Below are 21,533 nucleotides of genomic sequence, written 5' to 3'. Positions count from 1 at the left end.
TTTATAAAAAAACATAGAATTATCTATTATACATTTGCTTTTCTAAAAAACATATAATTATTTTTTTTATTTTCTTATAATATTATTAATATCTATCTATATGTATTATTATAAAAAAACATGAAATTAATTATAATATTTCACAACTTCTATCATATTACAAGTCAAATAGAATTATACTACTCAAAATTATAATTTAACTAAAAATCAAAAGGATAGAATCGTATCATTATCAAATCTCTCTTTCACTACAACTATCAACGTATATAAATTCACTTCTGCACGGATTCTTCCAACTCTATAAACAAAACCATCACTCAGCAAGCAAAATCCCCGAACGATAGCATATTCATGGAGACATACACATTATTGAAAGATTTAACTCTGGGAAGGGGAACAGGCTTCATCAAAGTTCGGATTTCAAGGGAATGGGAAGGGAGAAAACCAGGAGCAACACATGCCACAACCAAAACCTATATCATTATTGATGAAGAGGTATGCTTTGTTGATTATTACATATATGTGTGTGTGTTTCTTCTCCCCAACAATATAGAAAATTGACTTCGAAAACTTTTTAATACAACAAACAAACTGTACAGGGGACCCAAGTCCAGGCTGGACCCCTGCAATTTGGTTTAATAGCAGAGTTCTCTAAAAGGCTCCTACTTGGAAGTGTATACTTGATTTCAAACTACGATGTAGCTGCTGCACCCGACACGTACAGACCTGTGCCGGGAGAGTACACTGTCAATTTTCATAGAAAGACCTCTGTCAAGAAAATTGGTGATGTGCCCGCTATCCCTATGTTCCAATTTAATTTGAAGACTTTCGAAGAAACCAAGGCAAGACTTGGAGATGTTGTGACTCTTATAGGTAATAACTTATCCATCCATTACAACTACCAGCTTTTTTCATACTTTGATATAGCCAACTACTCAACCAGCATTTACTTCTCTATAATACTAATGCACAGAGATTATTTTTTAGATGTCGTGGGAAAGTTGAAAGATTATACTCATATACAAACTGCCAAAAGCGGAAAAAAGTCATTAGATATTGTCCTTGCAGACAAAAGGTGCGCTTCTGTTACACAATTACAATAATCTCTTACCAAAAAATAAGCATTGCTTTAAATTACATAGTTATGCTTTACTTTTTCAACCCTTGGATATTACTCTCTTTCATTCAGAGATGAGATAAAGGTCACATTGTGGGAGAATCAGGCATTTGAATTCCTAAAGCTTGAAAATGAGTACACCCGGGCAAATGTCATTGTAATCATAACTGGTACTTCCACAAGACTTGTGAAAGGTATGCATTCAATTATTTTCAACCTTATACTAATCATGACTCATATAATCTTTCTTAATCAATGTGATCTTACAACTTTGCAGGGGAATTTGTGCTGTGGTCAAGTAGTTCAACACAATACTTTTTCAATATCGACCACTCGGCCGTCACAACACTGCGTGAGAGTACTAAGTTGGAAAATAGTATAATCCCAACACTTGTGCCATCTATGAAGAGCCAGGAGCAACAAAATATGGCTAATATTGAAACTGTGACAATAGCACAACTATTTGAGGCACAACTCCCGGATGGAAAAAATGTAAGAAATAAACAACATAATTTAGTCACTTATAATGCAGATTACAACAGAAACCTAATTTTTCCATAATACACCTTGTCTGCTATTAAATTACTATGCAGTTTATTGAATTTTACTCCGAAGCAACTGTGATTGGTTTATTTCCGAACGAAGGCTGGTATTATATTGGCTGCAACAAGTGTGGGAAAAAAATGAATGACTTCGGGCAATGCATCAAATGTTCTCATAAAACAAAACCAATACCAATATATAAAGTAACGCTGGCAGTCAAGGATTCAACTGCCGATACGTCCTTTGTCATATTTGATAGACATGTAATGAAACTAATAAAGGTCTCAGCACAGCATCTACTCAACAGTGACCAGGTATTCACCTTTCCAACATGATACAAATGCTTGACTTAATATAATTGCATTACACTTTACAATTATTACATGTGTTGGTTTCCCTGCAACAGAACGCAACACCAGAAATGATGCCACCAATTTTAAATAATATGGTCGGCAGGACTTGCATATTTAGGCTCAAACTGAATCAATACAATACAGTTCAGCATAAAGAAGGCTTCACGGTGATGGAGGTAGATGACGTGAAAAGCAACAAACCAACTTCCAATTCTAAAATTGATTCCGGTGAAGATAGCTCGGAACATGACTTGGACCACGAAAGCACGGAACCGTCTGAACATCATCTGCAGAAAAAGAGAAAAAAACCAAATGATGACAAATATTCAGACCAAGTACAACCTCCTCCAGAAAATACATCAAAGGGCTCTTTAGAAGTAGAACAAGGTCATGATGCTCAGAGACATGCAAAAAATGGAGGTCAGGTTCCACCACCAAATTCAGGTACAAAGGGAAGCCCTGGAAACAAAAGTCTTAAGCGTACAAATACCTAAGCTTGCATAATATTATTATTATTATTGGTAACAGTAGTATCAGTAGAGCCTTTAATTGGCTAGGGGTATTACCTTCTTTATTTTACAAAGATATCTCATGAGAATTGCTTTTTAGTAACATTCCGGTTCTTTTTACTTTTTTGTAAGACTTCCTTTTATTGTTTTATGAAATTTAACTTTGGTATTATCTGATAAATAGATGCTTTATTGTTTTCTTCTTCGACTTATATCTAACAAACCACTTGATGCCAGAGCACTTGATGGCCTGTTGCAGGTATATTTCAGGTGTGTGCATCCGTTATTTAGCTTCTTCTTCATGATTATCCGGTTGAAACTTGAATTGTTGGTTTCTGAAACGACTTCTCAATACTATGTTTAATTTTGTCCATTAGGTTTTAGCAGTTTTGCAATATGTTTTCTTTTTGTTTTCATTCATCAGCATCTTTCAAATGGATTTTTTATATAACATGGTTGCACTCCCAGCTGCTAATTTTTTTTACTTCATTGGAATTGCCATTTTCTTTACAAGGTTATCTACGACTATGGTTTGTTTTGTGTTTCCGTATACTTCATTTGCTTAAAACAAACCAGATAGACTTATGTATGTTAATGAGAGGCCACGCCACATATGTTGTCCTGGGAAGAAATTATCAGAACTGAGGCTGATATATTTCACAATTCAGGAAAAACTGTAACACTATATATTGTGAAACAATTTGATTTACCGACTTCCCGTGAATGTATATGCAGCCTTTGTTTCGCAACAGCATGTATGACATCCCATTTTCAATCCATTTAAGTATATGTTCTCAGACTTTTTTTAAACATCTCACAACTTTTTAGATTGAGAGAGATCTCAAGTGACTGAATCTGACCCAATTCTTTGGGTATTTCCCCTGAAAAGCCGTTGCTTCCAAGATCTAACAACTGAAGCTTACTGCAGTATAGGATCTGTGCAGGAATCCTGCCAGAAAGTTGATTCTTCCGAAGATTAAGCTTTGTTAGTTCAGTCAAAGAACCAAGACTTGGAGCTAATGGACCTGTAAGCATGTTGTCTGAGATGTCTAGAAGTTGTAAGCTTTTCGGAAGCCTATCAGGTAGAGAACCAGTAAGTGCATTGGAATGAAGATCAAGAAACTCAACATTTTTACAGCCAGATATTGATGCAGGAATTCCACCAACAATTCTATTGTTACACATGTCAAGAAAATTGAGACTTTTCAAATTTCCAATTTCAGGTGGAATAGTACCTGCCAATCTGTTGTCACTTACCCGAAACCTGTACAAGTTTGAGCAATTTCCAATCTCAGGTGGTACAAAACCCAATAAATCATTGGAAATGAGCAACAGTTTGGAAATATTTTTTAGATCAAATATTTGTCTTGGTATAGGACCAAAAAGATGGTTATAAGAAAGATCAAGAGCTTCGAGATTCTCACACTCGGACAATGACTCTGGAATATTGCCTGTTAGCTTATTCTGCCAGGCAAAGAAAAGAGTCATGCTCTTTAGTTTGCCTATTAGAGAAGGAATTTCCCCAGAAATATTATTGTTATCAATTTCCACATGAGTAAGAGCTGTGCAATTTATGATCTCAGTTGGTATGATACCTGATAACTGATTGACACTCAGCTGAAGTTCTTGAAGTCCTGATAAGGCTCTAAACCTTGTAGGAATGCTGCCTGTCAAAAGATTTTCAGAGATATCAATAACTGTTAGCTGAGTGCAGCTTCCGAGCCCAAAAGGGATTGTGCCAACTATATTGTTTTGCCATAGCAGCAGGCTCTGAAGCTTTCTAAGCTCCCCTACCATAAAAAAAATATCACTTCTGCTTATATAATATTTCCTCTGCGACTCTCATGTATAAGCACCTCTTATCAAAATGTTAACTTTACAATTTTATTTCCATTAATCATATTTGCATCTGTTTATACACATTGAGCTGGCATTATATGTGATTCTTGCTAATCGTAGATCATTTTTATTGATACCAACAGATAGAAAGTTGTGAGATGTTTAAAAAAAGTCTTATAGAGCGCGTTGTAAAATTATTATTATTATCAAAAAACACTTGACTTTTATAATGAAAAATACTATTAATTTCTTAATTTAATATATAATACACAAATAAACTAAAAAATATTTATAAATACATAATAAATTATAAAATCTAAGTATAATCTGTTGGTTAATAGAATTTAATTAAAATTCAATTAATTACTGTTAACATATTAATTACATGATGTAACCTTTAAAATATAAATAATAAATTACGAATTATATAAATTTTTTTAATCCTTGTCCTAAATTTTTTTATTTAGGACGTCAAATGAGACACCAAATAACGTCCATGTTTAAAATAAAATTCTCTGAGCAGTTCTCTGAGCCTCTGTATTATATCCTCTGACAAAAATTTCAACTACTCCAGTGAAAATAACACTTGAGCACTATCATGTTTGGTAGATAGCTATGGAATTCTGTTGTAAACTCTTTCGAAGAATCGATCGAGGTCTAGGACTCTGACACATTCAAGTTACATGGAGCTACAAGGAATCCTTGTAGTGCTACTCTATCATGCCAAGAAGTGAGGCCAAACTGCAGCACCAACTATAAAAGAACATTATTCCCCTTGAAGATGCTTCTGAAACACTGAACTGTAACTCAATTGCTATTTCAGTACCAAAACACGCAAGATTCAGCTCTCTGCAGCCAAATACTTAAAAAAAATGTAAATTCTACCAAAATATATTCACAGTAATGCTCATCCATTCTAAACCAAAAACATATCTTCTTAAATAAAAATAAAACTTAAGAGCTATAAATATAAATTCAGAATATACTTACAAACATAAATTATTAAATTTGAAAACATATTAATATTTTAAAATTTATATTTATAAACAAATTAAAAATACAGAACTTCTAAGTGTACAATGAATCAGGTGGTATGCAACGATCAAAATTCTAATCCAACTAAATATCTAATACATGATTTCAATATAAACTCAATGTAAACTCTGATCAACCAAAAAACACAAGCATACAAATACACAAATACATAACAACTCCTGATACAGATCTCCAAACAAACACATAAACATGAAACGTCCAAGGTCAGACAATTATGAACTCTCTGGAATATCTCGGGAAACCATGAAACAAGATGCGTCAAATGTTAATGCTCTGCAACTCTATAATGTTAAGGTCAGACCTCTACACAAATATTTTTATATTTACCCAATCAATAATTTCAGATTAATCTGTGATGTCTTTCACAAAAGAAAACTTTTCAATATGAATTACAGACAAGTGGAGATTATCAATTGCATCGTACAAAAACTACTGCAACAGTGAAGTCACATGCTCCAAACATCAAAGCCAAAAAAGAGACAACAATTGCTGCCCGCAAAGCTGATTTCAGGTACTGGAACCATCTCCCAGCAGACTTATTGAGGTTGGTAATAGACAGGCTGAACTATCAAGAAAGAGTTCGCTTGCGTGCCACATGCAAAAATTGGAACTTTATTCGATACTCAGCCACTGACTTAATACATGACATCCCGTTAAGAACCGTTGCTCTTATACTCATGAAGACATCAACTGAAAGGTTTAAGCCCTTCTTCAATTTCCTAATTTTTTGGATAAAATATCAGAATGACGCAACTGTTAGAGCTTTACTGGAACAAATTCCCATACATGAATTATATCATTGGGGACACGTTATAAACAGACCTGATGAAAGCATGTTTACATACTTTATGACAATGGCACAACGCCTGGGCAATCACGATGCAGAATTCTACTGGGTATGCAAAAGTGTGGTCCTGAGAAATCACGTTTGTTATGATATTCTAGACATATCATACAAAATTATCCAAGATCTATCTACCAGAGGTCACATGCTCTCCTCTCTATTCAAAAACATGATGGATATATATTTCTTCCCAAAAAAAAGGAGACACGCGGTAACTGCTATAGCCCAAATGATCACTACGCCAACGACACGGCCACAAATTAGTGGCATGATACTGGCTTTGAAAAAGATCGGCGGACACATATATCCGGATACAATATTCGACAATTTAAGTGGATCCCCTATCTGCAATGCTCAATTTTCAAATGAGGACAATCATTATACACCAGATGGATACCCCGTGCACCCAGATCAGATGGATGATTTTACATGTCTTCAGTGTAAAGTTGCTCTACTCATGGGATGTCTTTCGGCTTATCTTACACCATCCATTGACTTCTATCTAGATCTATTTTAAATTTATTTTTACTCCTTTTCTATGTAAGACTTATAATGCAAGTGATTTAGACACTTAAAATTATTGTTATTGGTAAGAGTCGTTTTAGTGGAGTTATCCAGTTTTATATATTGGTTTATTTAATAATATCCAGCTCATCCTTTGATTTATTGTTATTATATGCTATGGTTGTTTCATTTCAATCAGAACTATGTTTGATTTCATTCATTAGTATATAAGTTTTGGCTCTCTGGGACTTGTAATTGTGTAGTAAAATATTGTGAGAGGATTTTTGGATTTTACCTCTACTATAGCTTTAAGATTCAAAGGCTTATGCAAGAGAAGTTTCACTAGCCGAAGCCAGTAGCGGCAGAAACTTCAGGTGCTGGTGCAGGAGTACCACTTTCTGCCTTCACTTGCCAGCGGCCCATGTTTTGTAATCGAAATTGGTTTTCCAGCCACCTTCATCTCCAACCACAAAGCCTGTTGCCAAAGTTGAAGCGATGATTGCATAAAACCTGCAGCCTATTACCATATATGCAGTACCATACTCTATACTAAACAGAGTGATTCATACAAAAAATGTTGTAATGAAAACTGCGCTACACCACGTAGAACTCAAGTTCTTATGATCACTTTTCTTTCCTTTTGATACTTCTGTGCAGCTATGGATATATCTTCTCATCTTACAGATTTTGGAACAAGTCCTGTAGCTGTAATATGTGCTGGCGTAAAATCAATATAACATCTTCCTAGAACACTCGAGCCCTTCAGATTGATATTGATCATGTTCTCACACCCTTCAACATGCTCATCATTAAACTCAATGGCAGGGTTATGGTTTTCGGTTTTTTGACCTTCAAAATTGGAAAATTGATTTAAGAAAAAAATAATAATCATTTACTACTGTCTGTCACGCATTGTAAAGTGGATATAAAGTATACTTTCAAAATTTCTTTTTGATTTCTTCTTTAATATCAAGGTTCAAAACTTTATTCAACTTACAAAAAATTAAAATAATATATTAAACTATATTCTATCAGAATATTAAAATACATTCCAAACATTTTCATTTTTGTCTTCAATGTTAACAATTTGATGGGTAGGAGGGATTTCCATAACAAAAATCAATGACACACAAGTAACTATGATAAGAATGATGAGCAAATTGTTTCCTGACCATTACAATTCAATTCAACTTCACTTCTAAGCTTCACTTCTGCTTACATTCATGTCAATTTATTTAATATGATTTATAGGATCTTTCATTCTAAATTATTACATTAATAATAAAATACTAATACAATGATTTAAAACTTATAACTAATTATAAAAATAAAATTGGTCGCCCGTGCTTTGCACGGGTTATAGGCTAGTATTATAATAATAACAGGAATAGAAACAGGGAATGTTGTTGGAGTTCCCATTCAATAAAATGTAATAATCCCTTAAAAATTGAATATTTTATTATATATTCAGGAAACACGTTAGGACTCTGCTGGAGATACTTTAAGTATTCCACGTCAATTTTATAATAATTCACTTCAAAATTTTGTGTTTGCATAAAATCAAAACAATTTATCTTTTTCTGGAACACGAATTACACAGGATTATTTTACACCAGCTGTCCAGCTCTGTACTTGTTTCGTTGTTACGTTCCATCGTATGCTTGCGTGGCGTCATTTAAGTGGAACTGAAACACGTCCCAGAAGAGTAAAGTTATGAATGCTCTGGAGCTCCCAACGTTTATCTAATGTATGTACACAGGAGCTGCATTAATTTATGTAACCTTTATAAATATTTAATTAATCTATTAATAATAATCACTACAAATCCCGCCTGAACAATTTGACAAAGCTAACAAACCTTTCCCTCTCCTTTCGATCTACGCAACGCTTTTCGTGACAGCAGAAAATAGATTCACATACACGCATACACATCCTGCGATTTGATTTGATTTGATTCAATTGCGAAAATATCGCGTTTGATAGCTCTGGAATTGCGCAATGGCGAGAGTTTGCGCTGAACGAGAGAGCTGTAGGCTGTGGATTTGCTCTGTTATGATGATCGTTCTGTGTGCACAAACCTCGGTGTGTATTAGATCTGAGAAAGAGATTCGAGAGAGATTTTATGGTAATTTGGTGAATTCGTCTGCACCTGACAGTGGTGACGCTAGTATAGCTAAAATGTTCGATCGTGTTCTTGAAAAAGAATTTTCCGAGAACGATCAGCCTGAAGGTTAGGGTTCTTGTTGCCTGATTAATCTCGTAAAATTTGAACTATTGGTAGATTTAGTTAGTTTTGTCTAATTAAATTTGTTTAAAATTTTATGTAGTTAGAAAGTGTTAGGGTTTAATTGCGGAGGTTGAGACAGGAGAGGGAGAAGGACATACATGTATGTACTGTATATTTTGTATATCATGATTCACAGGACTGTGTAGTTATTAGTTAAATTATGTTGCACGGTTAATTGTATTTCGGTTAACTTTATTTCCAAATAACGATACAATGAGAAGGACAATCAGGTTTATAAGTACAGTAGAACAGCGAGAAATTAATACTCTCCATAAATGAATAACTCTGGTCATTGAGGTTGAACTGTATATGCTTTTTCCCTAAAATCTGAATCGGGCTTTTTCCGACGTCCTATTTATAGTTAACAGGAAAGCAGGTCGAAGAGTATCACTAGCTCTTTAGATTTTATCACTTAATGTTCAATCATCAATCCTGCATATGTTTGCATTGAAACCGAGGAACTTCGGATGTATCTATTTTCCATGTGTTATTTGATTGATGGTGGCTATCTTTTGACTAGGCAAGGACAAAAGCAGTTTCAACAGCAGCGTTGCCGACAAAGAAGTAGGTTTTCAACCCCTTTTAGTCTGTTAACGTGCATGTATTCGAGTACTTGTAACATAACAGGGCCTAAACCATCAGATTTTTTTTTACATTACTTTTTAGATTATGTATATTCCCAATCGGTTTCTATTTTTGTCCCTTTGCCCGACAGTTTACATTTTGATGAATTTTTTAGTAATGTAGCAGTGATAAACCTAACAGGGAATGCTTCTCCTTACCCTGAAAACAACTAGGATCTGCAACTCTATTTATTGCATTGAATCACTGTATTTTGGGAAGATGTATACCAGAACTCCAATAAGGGATATATTTAGAACCTAGTATCTCAAAACATTGCAATGGAGTAATAACCAATAATGGCACTGTATATTCTCAAGAGCTATGAAATAGTAAATACCAGCTTCACATGAATTTAGAACTAATTGAATTTAATCAAGTTGGCCCACACAATGCTTTCCTATAGAAGGAAGCGATCTTCCTAGTGACCTGCACTAAATATTTAATTGACAAGACCTAATTTGTCCCCCCTAGCAAATATAGTGATGTTATTGTTATACATTTCTCTGGAGGTAGAAAATGGCTGGAGCTAATATTGAAACCCGCCTAGAGGATCTTATGCTATGTTCCTTACTTCCTTGGCTAAGCAGCTCTGTCAGAAATGAGCTGTTAACTGTATCAGTCACGTATTAACAATTGGAAGTACATGTGAATGCTATAAAGTTTAAGGTAGAAAATGACTGGAGCAAATCTGTTTCAATTATATCCTTACAGAAGGAAGTAAATATGAAGCTAAGATAACAGATACAGAATTTATGGTTGCAACCTGAACTTTCTTATTTATGGCAGCTGTTTTTGTTTTTCAAATTGAGTTTCTGATCATTTGATGCAGGCTGTACTGGAGACTGTCGCCAAAATTACCCATGAAAAGGTGAAGAAGAATGATACTCAAGAGAAAAAGTAAGGGTGCCATATATATATATATATATATATATATATATATATATATATATATATATATATTGCCATTGAGGCTTAATGCATGATATTATAGATACACATTAGTCTAATATAATGTAACACCTACATACAGCTGTAGTGATTTAAATGTACTTACAATTTTTGAATATCAATTTACCCAGTGGTACTAAAGCATTCTTTCAAGATGTTTTTTCTGGGGAAAAGGAAAATTCTGATGACATGGATACCATTATCGACAGCAAGGTGATATAGTAGCTATGGTGAACTTTTATTTAAAACTGTCATTGAGTTGGCTCAGAGTAGGAAGAGTGTCATCCTTCTTTTTGTTTCTTTTACTGGCAGGACAATACTTTTGTGATGTCAAATAAAAAGTCAAAGTATCCTGTACTTCAAGTTGATCTAAGGTCTCGCATTTCGAACACGTACATATACCAAGCTTGACATAATTGCATATCTTTAATGTTTTGATCTGATGTAGTTGAGATATAATTTCTGCTGTGTAGGCTGATTTCAGACTTGGTGGTGGTTATAGTTTCTGCTGCCATTGGTGGAATCATCTTCTCCTGTTTAGGGCAGCCGGTGTGTGCTTTAGACCCTGATTTCAGTTGTTCGTTCCTCAGTTTCTTTGTGTTAAGCTCTACCATCATTGTTACTGATGTTGAGGATTTATGAAAAATTGATGGTGTTTCTAACAGCTCTTCTTGGTAGGTTATTGTTGGATATCTTTTGGCAGGTTCACTTATTGGACCTGGTGGTTTGAAGTTCATCAGCGAAATGGTACAGGTACAGTGTCATGAAATATGCAGCTCTGTCCTATCTTTTACTGTATTGGATTCGCGTGATTGTTTATATACACTAACATGATTGCACATGAGTTGATGGTGTTGACCCAAAAGCATTTTTATAATTCAATAAAACCCAGAAATGTTGTGTATACACACTATTTTTGTGCGAATCGGTTGTGCATGTTTCTGTAGAACTGTTCCATACAAGTCACTGTAAAACTGTTCTAGAGATTTTTCATCTTGTAGATTGCTTTACAACATTAAAAAAACAGATGATCAAAGTGTTCATTGATGGTTGAACATGCTAATTCCTTTTAACTTTTTCTCGCTAAATTTGTTTTGGCCTATGTTTTACAAAAATTACTTGATGTGTTTCTAAATACCCCATCATCAGGCTGCCGGTGATACCCAAAACACACACACACACACATAATTATTAGCTACTTATCTAGAATGTTCACGAATCTACTTATCGAGTTTGTTTGAGAAATATGTTCATGAGCACGTATTAACTATGTTTATTATGCTTGAGTTCGGCTCATTTTGAGATTTAACCTTAAAGTCATGTTCATGTTCGACTTGTTCACAACATGCATCGAACTGCCCGTGTCCATATCGACTCATTTACAGCCCTACTGCCAACTAGAAGCAAGCTAGAGGCCGGAGCTAGATAGATATACCTGTGAAGTCATTATATCGCTAAATCAAGGTATCTGTTTCTTAAGTCGTGACAACTTTCTGTGGTCTCACTTGGTGTGGGGATCCTTTAACTTGAGGATAACTCCATTTGACAATTATAATCCCAATATCTCGACATACGTGCTCGCCGTTACAAGCTGTACGACCATCGCTTCCCAAATTTTTTTCACGTGGCCTACGTGTATAAACTAAGCTACTTGATTTGAGATCATGGTGTTGTTGTGACTTCAATAATGTATTAGAGACTAAGGTCCTTACAAGTTACAACTATAACACCAAGTGTGAATAATGAATCAAGTTATCAACTGGGTGAAGGTAGGAATTAACTTGTCTTTCTTTCTCTTTAGAGTATTCTCTATTAGATGTTGGCCAAGAGTTAGAACCCTCATCACAATCTATCCTTAATGGTCATGTTTTCATCCTTTTGTCTACGCTCTTGCATACAACACATAGCTTTCTTTTTCTTCTTTTTTCTTTGAATTATTTTCAGTTATCTTTCTACTTCAATGTGTTTTAAGTATACCCATTATCTGAAGCATTCTATATTTTGCTACAAGACAGATATCTTACAGAGTTACTGTATGTGAACATGATTTTCCATTATATTTTATGATAATTACAGGTTGAGACAGTTGCTCAATTTGGTGTTGTCTTTCTTTTGTTTGCCTTGGGACTGGAGTTCTCATTGATAAAGGTTTACTATATTTATGATGTTATCATTTGACAATTTCTTCTTCCCTTTTTACTACAATAACTTTATATTGTAATCCTATTAATTTTTGTTTTATGTTGAGATAACTTTTTTACTTCTGCTATTGATGCAGCTAAAGGCCGTGGGTACTGTTGCGGTTCTTGGAGGGTTGCTTCAGATAGTTATATTTATGTTCTTGTGTGGCATAACTGCCTTGGTATGACCCTTTAAAAGTTCATATGCATTACAAATACAGTGTCTTCATTAAGTATGATTAATTGATTGTGTTATAAATCTTAATTATTCATTTACTAGTCATCTGAGTTGCATTGTATGAAATTTGATACAGTTGTGTGGAGCAAAACTATCAGAAGGTGTGTTTGTTGGGTGCTTCCTTTCAATGTCATCAACAGCAGTGGTATAGCTTTAGACAGCATATTTGCAATAAATATTTATTTGCTCGGTTTTATATCATTGAGTTTACATGATCTGTTCCATTTCATAGGTGCTGAAGTTTCTAGTTGAAAAGAATAGCAATAATGCTATTCATGGTCAAGTGACAATTGGAACTCTTATCTTTCAGGTAATGATATGCCTCCCAAATAAATATATACCTGTACACATTTGTTTGTGCTTTTATTTGTTCCTTCACCATCGCATATTCCAGGATTGTGCCGTTGGTTTACTTTTTGCACTGCTCCCAGTTCTGGGTGGAAACAGTGGCATTTTGCAGGGAATTGCTTCGATGGGGAAAGTGTTAGTTCATCTATTCTTATCTATCAATCTTTGTATTCACGTGCTCACACACATGTTTCTTCTTGCATTGACACTGTTCAATGCTGTTCAAGCTGGAAGCATTTTAGTAGTTATATAAAAAAATCATAGTTATATAAAGTCAGGGTGCTCATACGGTTACCGGCACACGAGATAGGACTTTTTGACAGGCGTCCCTGTAACTTTTTTTTTAAAACTTTCTTTGGCTTCAGGCTGCTGACCTTGTCCATATATCTATTTGCCGCATCTGTATTAACTTGGTCATTTGTTCCCCGCTTTCTGAAGCTAATGATACAGCTATCATCTCAGGTGATTAAGTCCTCTATCTTCTTTTTTTATGTTTTCAATTTTGTGCATGAATTCGAAATGCATCTGATTAATTTAATTTTATCCCTCCTGTCCTATTCGGGAGGTTTATGGAGTGCAAGTATAATGTTTTCATAGTTAGCTTTGTTGGTTATTCCTCAAAGATTAAGCTCCTATAAATTATAACCCTGGTATACATAGCAGTCCTTGATATGACCGCATTGTAGAACAATTGAGAAAAAAAATTCAGTATTGTAAATTATGTAGAATTTAGTCATGTTCCTTGAACAACATAATTTAAACACAAGTGCCTAACAGTTAAACTTAAAAACACAGTAATGTTTTGGTCCCAATCCATTCTATCACCTCTAATATGTATAGTACCTATGAATTAGGGACCAGTCGCTGCTTCCTTTTCCTTTCAACGGTACTTGGCTTGCCAATTTTTGTTATTGGATCCTTTTTTCTTTTGGATAGATCTGACTTTCCAGTTTTTAGAATATCTACCACAAAGGGAACTGCAGGCACCCTTCTTTGCAGCCAACTGAAACCATACTAGGATGTGAATAGCCAATTTTCATCTCTCATTCTCAGGTCAAAAGCTTCCCTCTGATAAGCATCCTTTTATTCTACTTCGCAAATATTGTAAAATGTTACATGGATCCTTAAGCTCTTGTTTGTCTTGGTATAAATACTATGCTGCAAGTTTATGGATCACTATTACTTAAGATGGTTAGAAGATGTTGGATAATAGGGATAGACACCCTATATCGGCCAAAATTGCTAGAAACACATCTAAAGTCACAAACTTAATTGTAAATACCAAATGAATATATAATTTGATTTATCAAATGACGAAATATTACAATTTTCCTAAATAAAAATTCCAAATGTTAGCCACTAAATAAAATCCTTAACAAAAGGAAAAGACTCCTAATTGATATGTACTTCCTAAAATTTACTATTAATTAACAAAACTAGGTAAGTGAATGATTATCTGATTCTAACCTAATTATACTATCAGATTAATTTTAACTATTTGTTAATATACATTATATAAAATAATCACTTATGACTTTATGAGTATGTGTTAGAGATGGGAATTGACTCTCTATAATATTCCTTCTTCACACATCGCAATTCGAGACGAGATGGTTGTCTAAATAGTAAATATGTTTGGTTTCTCAAATTTATTGACTGGCTGGCTTGACCAGCATTACCGAAGGACTCAAAAGTTCAATCCCTTAACTGAACTTTAAGGAGTCCACTCTATGTTTCTACGACCATCCTTTAGGGTTGCACCATTATAATCAAAGTTCCAGGGAAAACAGAAGCTTCTTGCTTACATTGTCCAGTTATCCTTCCTAGTGATATTTCGTCACAATTACTCCTAATATTTGAAAAAAACTACCTAAGTTCAAACCAAGAATATTACACAGGTGTATTACAGATTTTTCTTGAGGAAGTGCCCTGAGATTTGTCAAGCTTGTCCCAGGAATGTATTACTTTTAGGTTTTTAAGAGCTACTGTCTGTCCTTATATCATATTCGCCAATTATGATTTGTTGGGCTCTCTTATTCCAGACAATTCAAATGTCTTCTCTAAATGCCAATGTGATCAACTTGTTAGTTGGAAGGTCCTGTGCACATTTTACTTTTTCATCCATTGAGATGCATCTATTATTCACCCTTACGACCATGGTTATTGAGTCGACGACTAGTCGACGACTAGTCGGCAAGTCGGTCCAGTGGGTGTGGATGACTACTTACCTGGATGTGGATGTTTTATTGTTTGTTTGGATAATACACTACGGAGCGGCTTCATCTTCTCCGCTCTCTCTTCTCCTTCATCTCTCCTTTCTCCTTTCTCCTCTCTCTCTTCTCCTTCATCTCTCCTTTCTCTCTCTCTCTCTCTCTCTCTCTCTCTCTCTCCTCTCCTCTCTTTCTCTCTTTTTCCTCTGCTTTTCGTTTTTATTTCGCGACTGTATATACACAGTCTTGTGTGTATATACACAGCACATGGACAGCACTGATGTACTTGCATTCTACTTTTATTTTCTGTTTTGAATATTTTCTGTTTTATTTTTAAAAATTAATTCTAAATTTTAGTTTTATTTAAAATCTTTTAATATTTTCTTTTTATCCAGTTTTAGTTTATTTATTTATTTTTATTTTTAAAATTACATTCTACTTTTATTTTACTTAAAAACTTCTAATAATTATTTATTTTTAATATTAATTTATTTTAAATCATATTTATAATTATTTTTTCCATCTTTTATTTTTAAAAATTCCATTCTAATTTTGTTTTACTTAAAATATTTTGATATTGATTTTATCTATTCTGCCTTTTTAAATAAAAAATATTTTAATTATTATTTTTTAATTATTTTTTATTCATATTTAATATTTAAAAAAATCAACTTTTTTTTTTGTTTTTATCTATATCTATATTATATAATCTTTACTATATATATATATGTATGTATATATATATTTATTTATGTATATATATATTTATTTATGTATATCACGACTTGTCGACTTATTTCGACTAGTCGGGCGACTTGTCGACTAGTCGATTCCAAGGTGTCCGGGCGCCGAGGCTCGACTTGTCGACTTAATAAGCATGCTTACGACCTTACCTGTGCGAGTTATATATAGCTAGTGAAGAAGACAAAAAGTTGGATTAATTTTTTATTAACTTAGCAAATATGCTTTATGCTTTATTATCTCTTCAATCTTCCAAATTAAAGATCACACCCATCCTACTGAACTAGCATCCTGTCACTGCATGGGATTGCGATAATAGTTTGATGCCAGGAACTTAATGTACTAAAAGATTGATGTGTTACAGTTTTACATATCTGGGCAGTTCCGATTGCTCTTCTGATTTTTCTGCAAAATCTTTTTAACTTGCTTATGATACTTATCTGGTTTTCCTGATTTTGGCTGATCATCTCAATTTGAACTTCTAACAATGTCAGACAAATGAGCTGTACCAGCTGGCAATGGTGGCATTTTGCTTATTATCTGCTACGGTGGGTGCATCATAAAATCGTGTTCGTTTGACTCAACTTTAAGATGATGGTTTCCTTTGTGCATCTTGCTATTTACCTAATTATTGTTGCTCTTTTTTGGTTTAAAAACCTGAGACTCAACACAAAGGGTAGATATAAGAGTGGAACTTTTAATCATGATATGCAAACAAAAAATGTTATTGCACATGAATGAATTGACTCTGTTTTCACCTAGATATGAACAGGATAATTTACATTGATTCTGCACAGGTAGATGCATAATAATATGTAGCCATTAAAACTCAAAGAGCGAAACAAAATTATCTAGCAAAAAAGTTAAATTCTAGGATATTTATAAATATGTGTATAGATGTTGTAACTTGCATATAGGAAAGCACTTTTGTTTTATGTTGTTAATATGGAGTTGGAGGAGGAAGTACAAGAAATTAAAAAAAATTAATGTTGAGACTATGGTGTTCTTGAGTGGGGAGAGAAGAATATAGGTGAAAAAAGTTGATGTATACTAAAATCTTCTTCATACTGAAAATTGTTGGCATGTACTGCATGAAATTATGTAGAAAAAGCACCAATGGTCTTCATCAAAATTATCTTTTGTTCAATTCAACAATATAAAAACGTCATTGCTAATACTCTGTCATGCCTATTAACATTTCAGTGCAGTGATAAGCTGGGGTTAAGTCTTGAATTGGGTTCATTTGTGGCTGGAGTAATGATATCGACCACTGAATTTGCACAACATACTTTAGATCAGGTGATTCTGTGACTTAATGTGCTTCAGCCTTAAAGTTATGTTACTACTTACTAGAATATATATATATATATATATATATATATATATATATATATAAAATAACAGAAAATATGTATACATATTATCTGCACCCACATGTCTGATATGTAATCTATCAAGTTGTTTAACATTATTGTGAAAATATGCTGCCTCTGCATATCTTATGGATATAGTACATATTTCTAGACTGATAGTGGAGTATCGGATGAACATTCCATGCTTTTTACTACTATATTTAGTGTTCTGTGTAAATCAAATGACTTGCTACAGTCTATGAAGGATATTATACTCTTTTATAAAGGGTATTTAAAGTTCTGAGAAAATTTATGCTTAGCATTTTTTACTAATTATCCTATATATAACAAAAGTAAGAAAGTATTCGTCTGTTGTAGTGATGTTTGATGTTGTAACTTGATAAATTTTTATAAAGGGAAATAATGGATTTTGATAAATTTTTATAAAGGGAAATAATGGATTTGTTCATTATTCTCTTTCGGTCAACAAATTATTTGGCAACAGGCATAAATGCGAAAACCACTTTTCTCCTTGCTGTCTGAGATTTGCACTTTCTGTGACCTCTGGCATATTATATATTCAGTGGAGGAGACGAGTAGAAGAGGCTCACATCGCAGCACATGATATTTTATATAAACTGTTGGGTTCTGATTACCAAAAATTGTCAAGATATAAAATATGCAACTAAAAGGACAACAAACAAATGCAAACACTTTTAAAGTCAGTTTGAAGTTCATATAACTGAAAAAGTTTGATATATTGCTTGTACTTGTAGCTTTCTGATCTGCAGCCTAGCAAAAGTTTTTAACATGTCTTATTCAATGTTATAGGTGGAGCCAATTCGAAACTTATTTGCTGCTCTCTTCCTTTCTAGTATTGGAATGCTCATACATGTGCAGTTCTTGTGGACTCATGTGGATATATTGCTAGCATCCGTAATTTTGGTTATAATTGTGAAGACTACTGTTGCTGCTATGATCACAAAGGCCTTTAGATATGGCACCAGGACTTCCTTTCTTGTAAGCACACTGGTTAAAGTTTCCATCGCAATGCCAGAACAAGTATAACCAAAGTTTTCTTTTCTTTAAATGTATTGCAGGTTGGGGTGATGCTTGCTCAAATTGGAGAATTCGCTTTTGTTCTTTTGAGTCGTGCCTCAAATCTCGGAATTATCGAGGTTCTGTTTCTCTCTCTCTACACACACACACATGTCAACTTCTTAGATATTTGTACATTATTCATGCCAGTTATGCCAATATATATATATATATGTGTATGTGTGTGTGTGTGTATGCGTGCCGCGCGCGCGTGTACTGAAGTTTGCACAAGCACAAAAGTGATTAGAGTTGTTGGTTAAGTGGTTAAGTGAAAAATGATTAATATTTAATATCAATAATTATTCACTGGAAGAGCTTTTAGTCAATCTAACTATGTTTTCTTCAATCATTTAGGGGAAAATGTACCTCCTTCTACTTGGAACAACAGCCCTTAGTCTGGTAAGTTTATGTGGATCATTTAAGTTGCTAATCTGAGAATGCTGTTCTTCCTCCATCCACCCCCCAAAACCAAAACACAGACACACACAACACTGTCAAGAGAACAGAAGAATCTCTCCTTATAGAAATCTATTAGCTGATAGCAAGAGATATCGGTCATAGGTAGTATATAACCACAAAATTTTATTTTTTTTTGGGTTTCCGACATAATTTATTGATGAATGTTGTTATGTATGAGTACTGACATTTCTATTTGATGAGCTCCAGGTAACAACTCCTGTAGTGTTTAAATTGGTCCCAGCTATGGTGCATTTGGGGGTTCTCATGCACTGGTTTCCCCCAGAAAGTAGCGGAGAGACTGAGGTTGGTATTTGTCTCTCTGGGCATGACACATGAACAGTTGCACTTCATATATTACTTTCTCCTTTATACTTGCAAGTTCTGCGCTGCCACTATTGTTTTAATTGAAAGTAAAAATGTAGATTACTTTAATTATTTTATGGTCTATGTTTTTCTATGTTTGTTAGCTGACAGGATGGACTACAAGAGTATAGAAATCATAATTAACCTTATATGTTTCATACGGACCTATTTTTGAGGGAAACAGAAAAGAGAGAAATGATAAACTGTTTATTATTTTTGTATCTGCTGCTGCACCTGTTTTTTGTTTTTTGCAATTTTGAAGTAGCTAACCCTTCCTAGCAACTCAGTAAATAACCTTTAAACCTACATTGGCACTGATGGCAAATATGCCAACGAATCACAAAGCAAAAAATACGACATAGCTATGACGGAAAAAGGTTTTGTTTCATCATTTGCTACTGCATTATATTAGCTGTTTGATAACCAAACATTAGGAAAGGGATGGGGGAGGGAGCTGGAAGATAGTATGAACTATGAACTGTTATGATCTTTGTACTAGAGAACAATGCATATTGAAGAAATCCAAATGTCTTAATATATTGATATTCCAAGAAGTATAGCATTTTGCATCTCTTTAACCATTTTCTAGGGTCCCTATTACATTGCCCGTCTCCGTAATCTTGTCTTCATGTTCTTTATTGCAGGAAAAAGTTTTAATAATTGAAGCACATAACAGATTGTTGTGACAATTGTATATCAAATTATACAAATGATAATGTTGATTGATGAGGTTGTCGGATTTCACACCTACAGCTCCATTTTGAAAGCAGACTGCGGAGTATCATTTTACTCAAACAGCAACATCCAGACACATATGACATGACATACCTCTAAAGCTTGGCTCGGTTCAGATTGTGTACAGATCTATCCATTGTCCTTGTGATAGTTGTAAATAGGCATCATCACTCTCACATACTATATTGTGTAGGGATAGTTTTTGAAATTAAAAAATAGTATCAAAATTCAAAGCCAAATGTCAATAGTATGTTTTCTTTATAAAGAGGATGGCCATTCATTGGGAGTGTATTTTCTAGTTGACAATGTATTGTAGATTTTTAGAAGTTTTGAGATATACAGAATGCATTTCAGTTTTTTTCGATGGTTAGTGTTATTGTCTGCCAACACTATAGACTTGTAGAATGAATGCCGTAAATTGCAACATATTAGTATTAAATACTAAAAGGTAATTTTTGGTGTTGAATTCTAAAATAATAATTTTTAACGTTAATATAGAGTATATGTTTCGTTTAAAATTTGACTATTTTATTCTAATTTATACTACAAATTCTGTTAAAAAGTGACATTTAGTTAAGTTAAAAATAATTTTTTCAATTTATAATTAAAAGAGATTCAACTATATTCTATCATAAAAAAAAACTTTTTTGGTATCCATGTTATCGCTAACCTCTCACTCTAATTTATTTAATATAAAAGTGATTATATAATTGTATTATTTTTAATATAATATTTTATAAATCATCAAATGAATGTCATCGAATATAATTTCTTTTGGGACTATAATATAGATATAGCACCATATTTATAAGAATGTGTAATTCTATCTCATAATTAAATTAGATAATAATAAACCGGTTATTACGTGTTTCAGTTTCAAAATCCTCACACTGCAATTGTTAAAATATTTGTTTTGAAACTATTATAATAATATTTTTTTTAATAAAAATGTAGACATAATTATATTTCCAAAAACTATTATTTATTATTTATTATACAGAATAACAGTATTTTTTGGAGAAAAAAGGCCTGGGAAATTTCCCAGTATATACAGAGTCCTATAGTCTAGCAGCTACATTGCCCCCCAAAAGCAAAATACAGAGAGAAAACGAGCGAGAGAGAGATGTCTAAGCTTCGATGCCAGAGGATCGGCTGTGATGCCACTTTCACTGAAGACGATAATCC

The 21,533-nt window shown here is 33.6% G+C and overlaps 3 protein-coding genes across 3 annotated transcripts; 2 read left to right on the top strand and 1 right to left on the bottom strand.

The window, feature by feature from the left end:
* Positions 1–351: 351 nt before the first annotated feature.
* Positions 352–2,507, top strand: LOC108226322 (uncharacterized). Its single transcript, XM_064080213.1, has 7 exons — positions 352–495; positions 600–873; positions 988–1,075; positions 1,190–1,311; positions 1,395–1,609; positions 1,711–1,974; positions 2,067–2,507. The coding sequence occupies exons 1-7, from the start codon at positions 352–354 to the stop codon at positions 2,505–2,507; spliced, it is 1,548 nt and encodes a 515-aa protein (XP_063936283.1).
* Positions 2,508–3,302: 795 nt separating this feature from the next.
* LOC108226321 (leucine-rich repeat receptor-like serine/threonine-protein kinase RGI4) lies at positions 3,303–4,319 on the bottom strand. The gene has a single exon (XM_017401263.1). The coding sequence runs from the start codon at positions 4,317–4,319 to the stop codon at positions 3,303–3,305; it is 1,017 nt and encodes a 338-aa protein (XP_017256752.1).
* A 4,154-nt stretch (positions 4,320–8,473) lies between these two features.
* LOC108227952 (K(+) efflux antiporter 5) lies at positions 8,474–20,712 on the top strand. The gene is made up of 20 exons (XM_017403360.2): positions 8,474–8,995; positions 9,573–9,616; positions 10,506–10,573; positions 10,756–10,837; positions 10,937–10,998; positions 11,098–11,173; positions 11,303–11,377; positions 12,701–12,772; positions 12,903–12,986; positions 13,119–13,187; positions 13,275–13,352; positions 13,437–13,525; positions 13,756–13,852; positions 16,836–16,889; positions 17,545–17,640; positions 18,525–18,713; positions 18,794–18,871; positions 19,146–19,190; positions 19,458–19,553; positions 20,258–20,712. Exons 1-20 carry the CDS (start codon positions 8,764–8,766, stop codon positions 20,297–20,299), a joined length of 1,728 nt encoding a protein of 575 aa, XP_017258849.1. The 5' UTR covers positions 8,474–8,763; the 3' UTR covers positions 20,300–20,712.
* Positions 20,713–21,533: the final 821 nt, after the last annotated feature.

This window comes from Daucus carota, chromosome 6 (assembly GCF_001625215.2).
Source record: "Daucus carota subsp. sativus chromosome 6, DH1 v3.0, whole genome shotgun sequence".
NCBI classification, from domain to species: Eukaryota; Viridiplantae; Streptophyta; class Magnoliopsida; order Apiales; family Apiaceae; genus Daucus; species Daucus carota.
The sequence above is the reverse complement of the archived record's forward strand: the minus strand, read 5'-3'. Positions and strand labels throughout refer to the sequence as shown.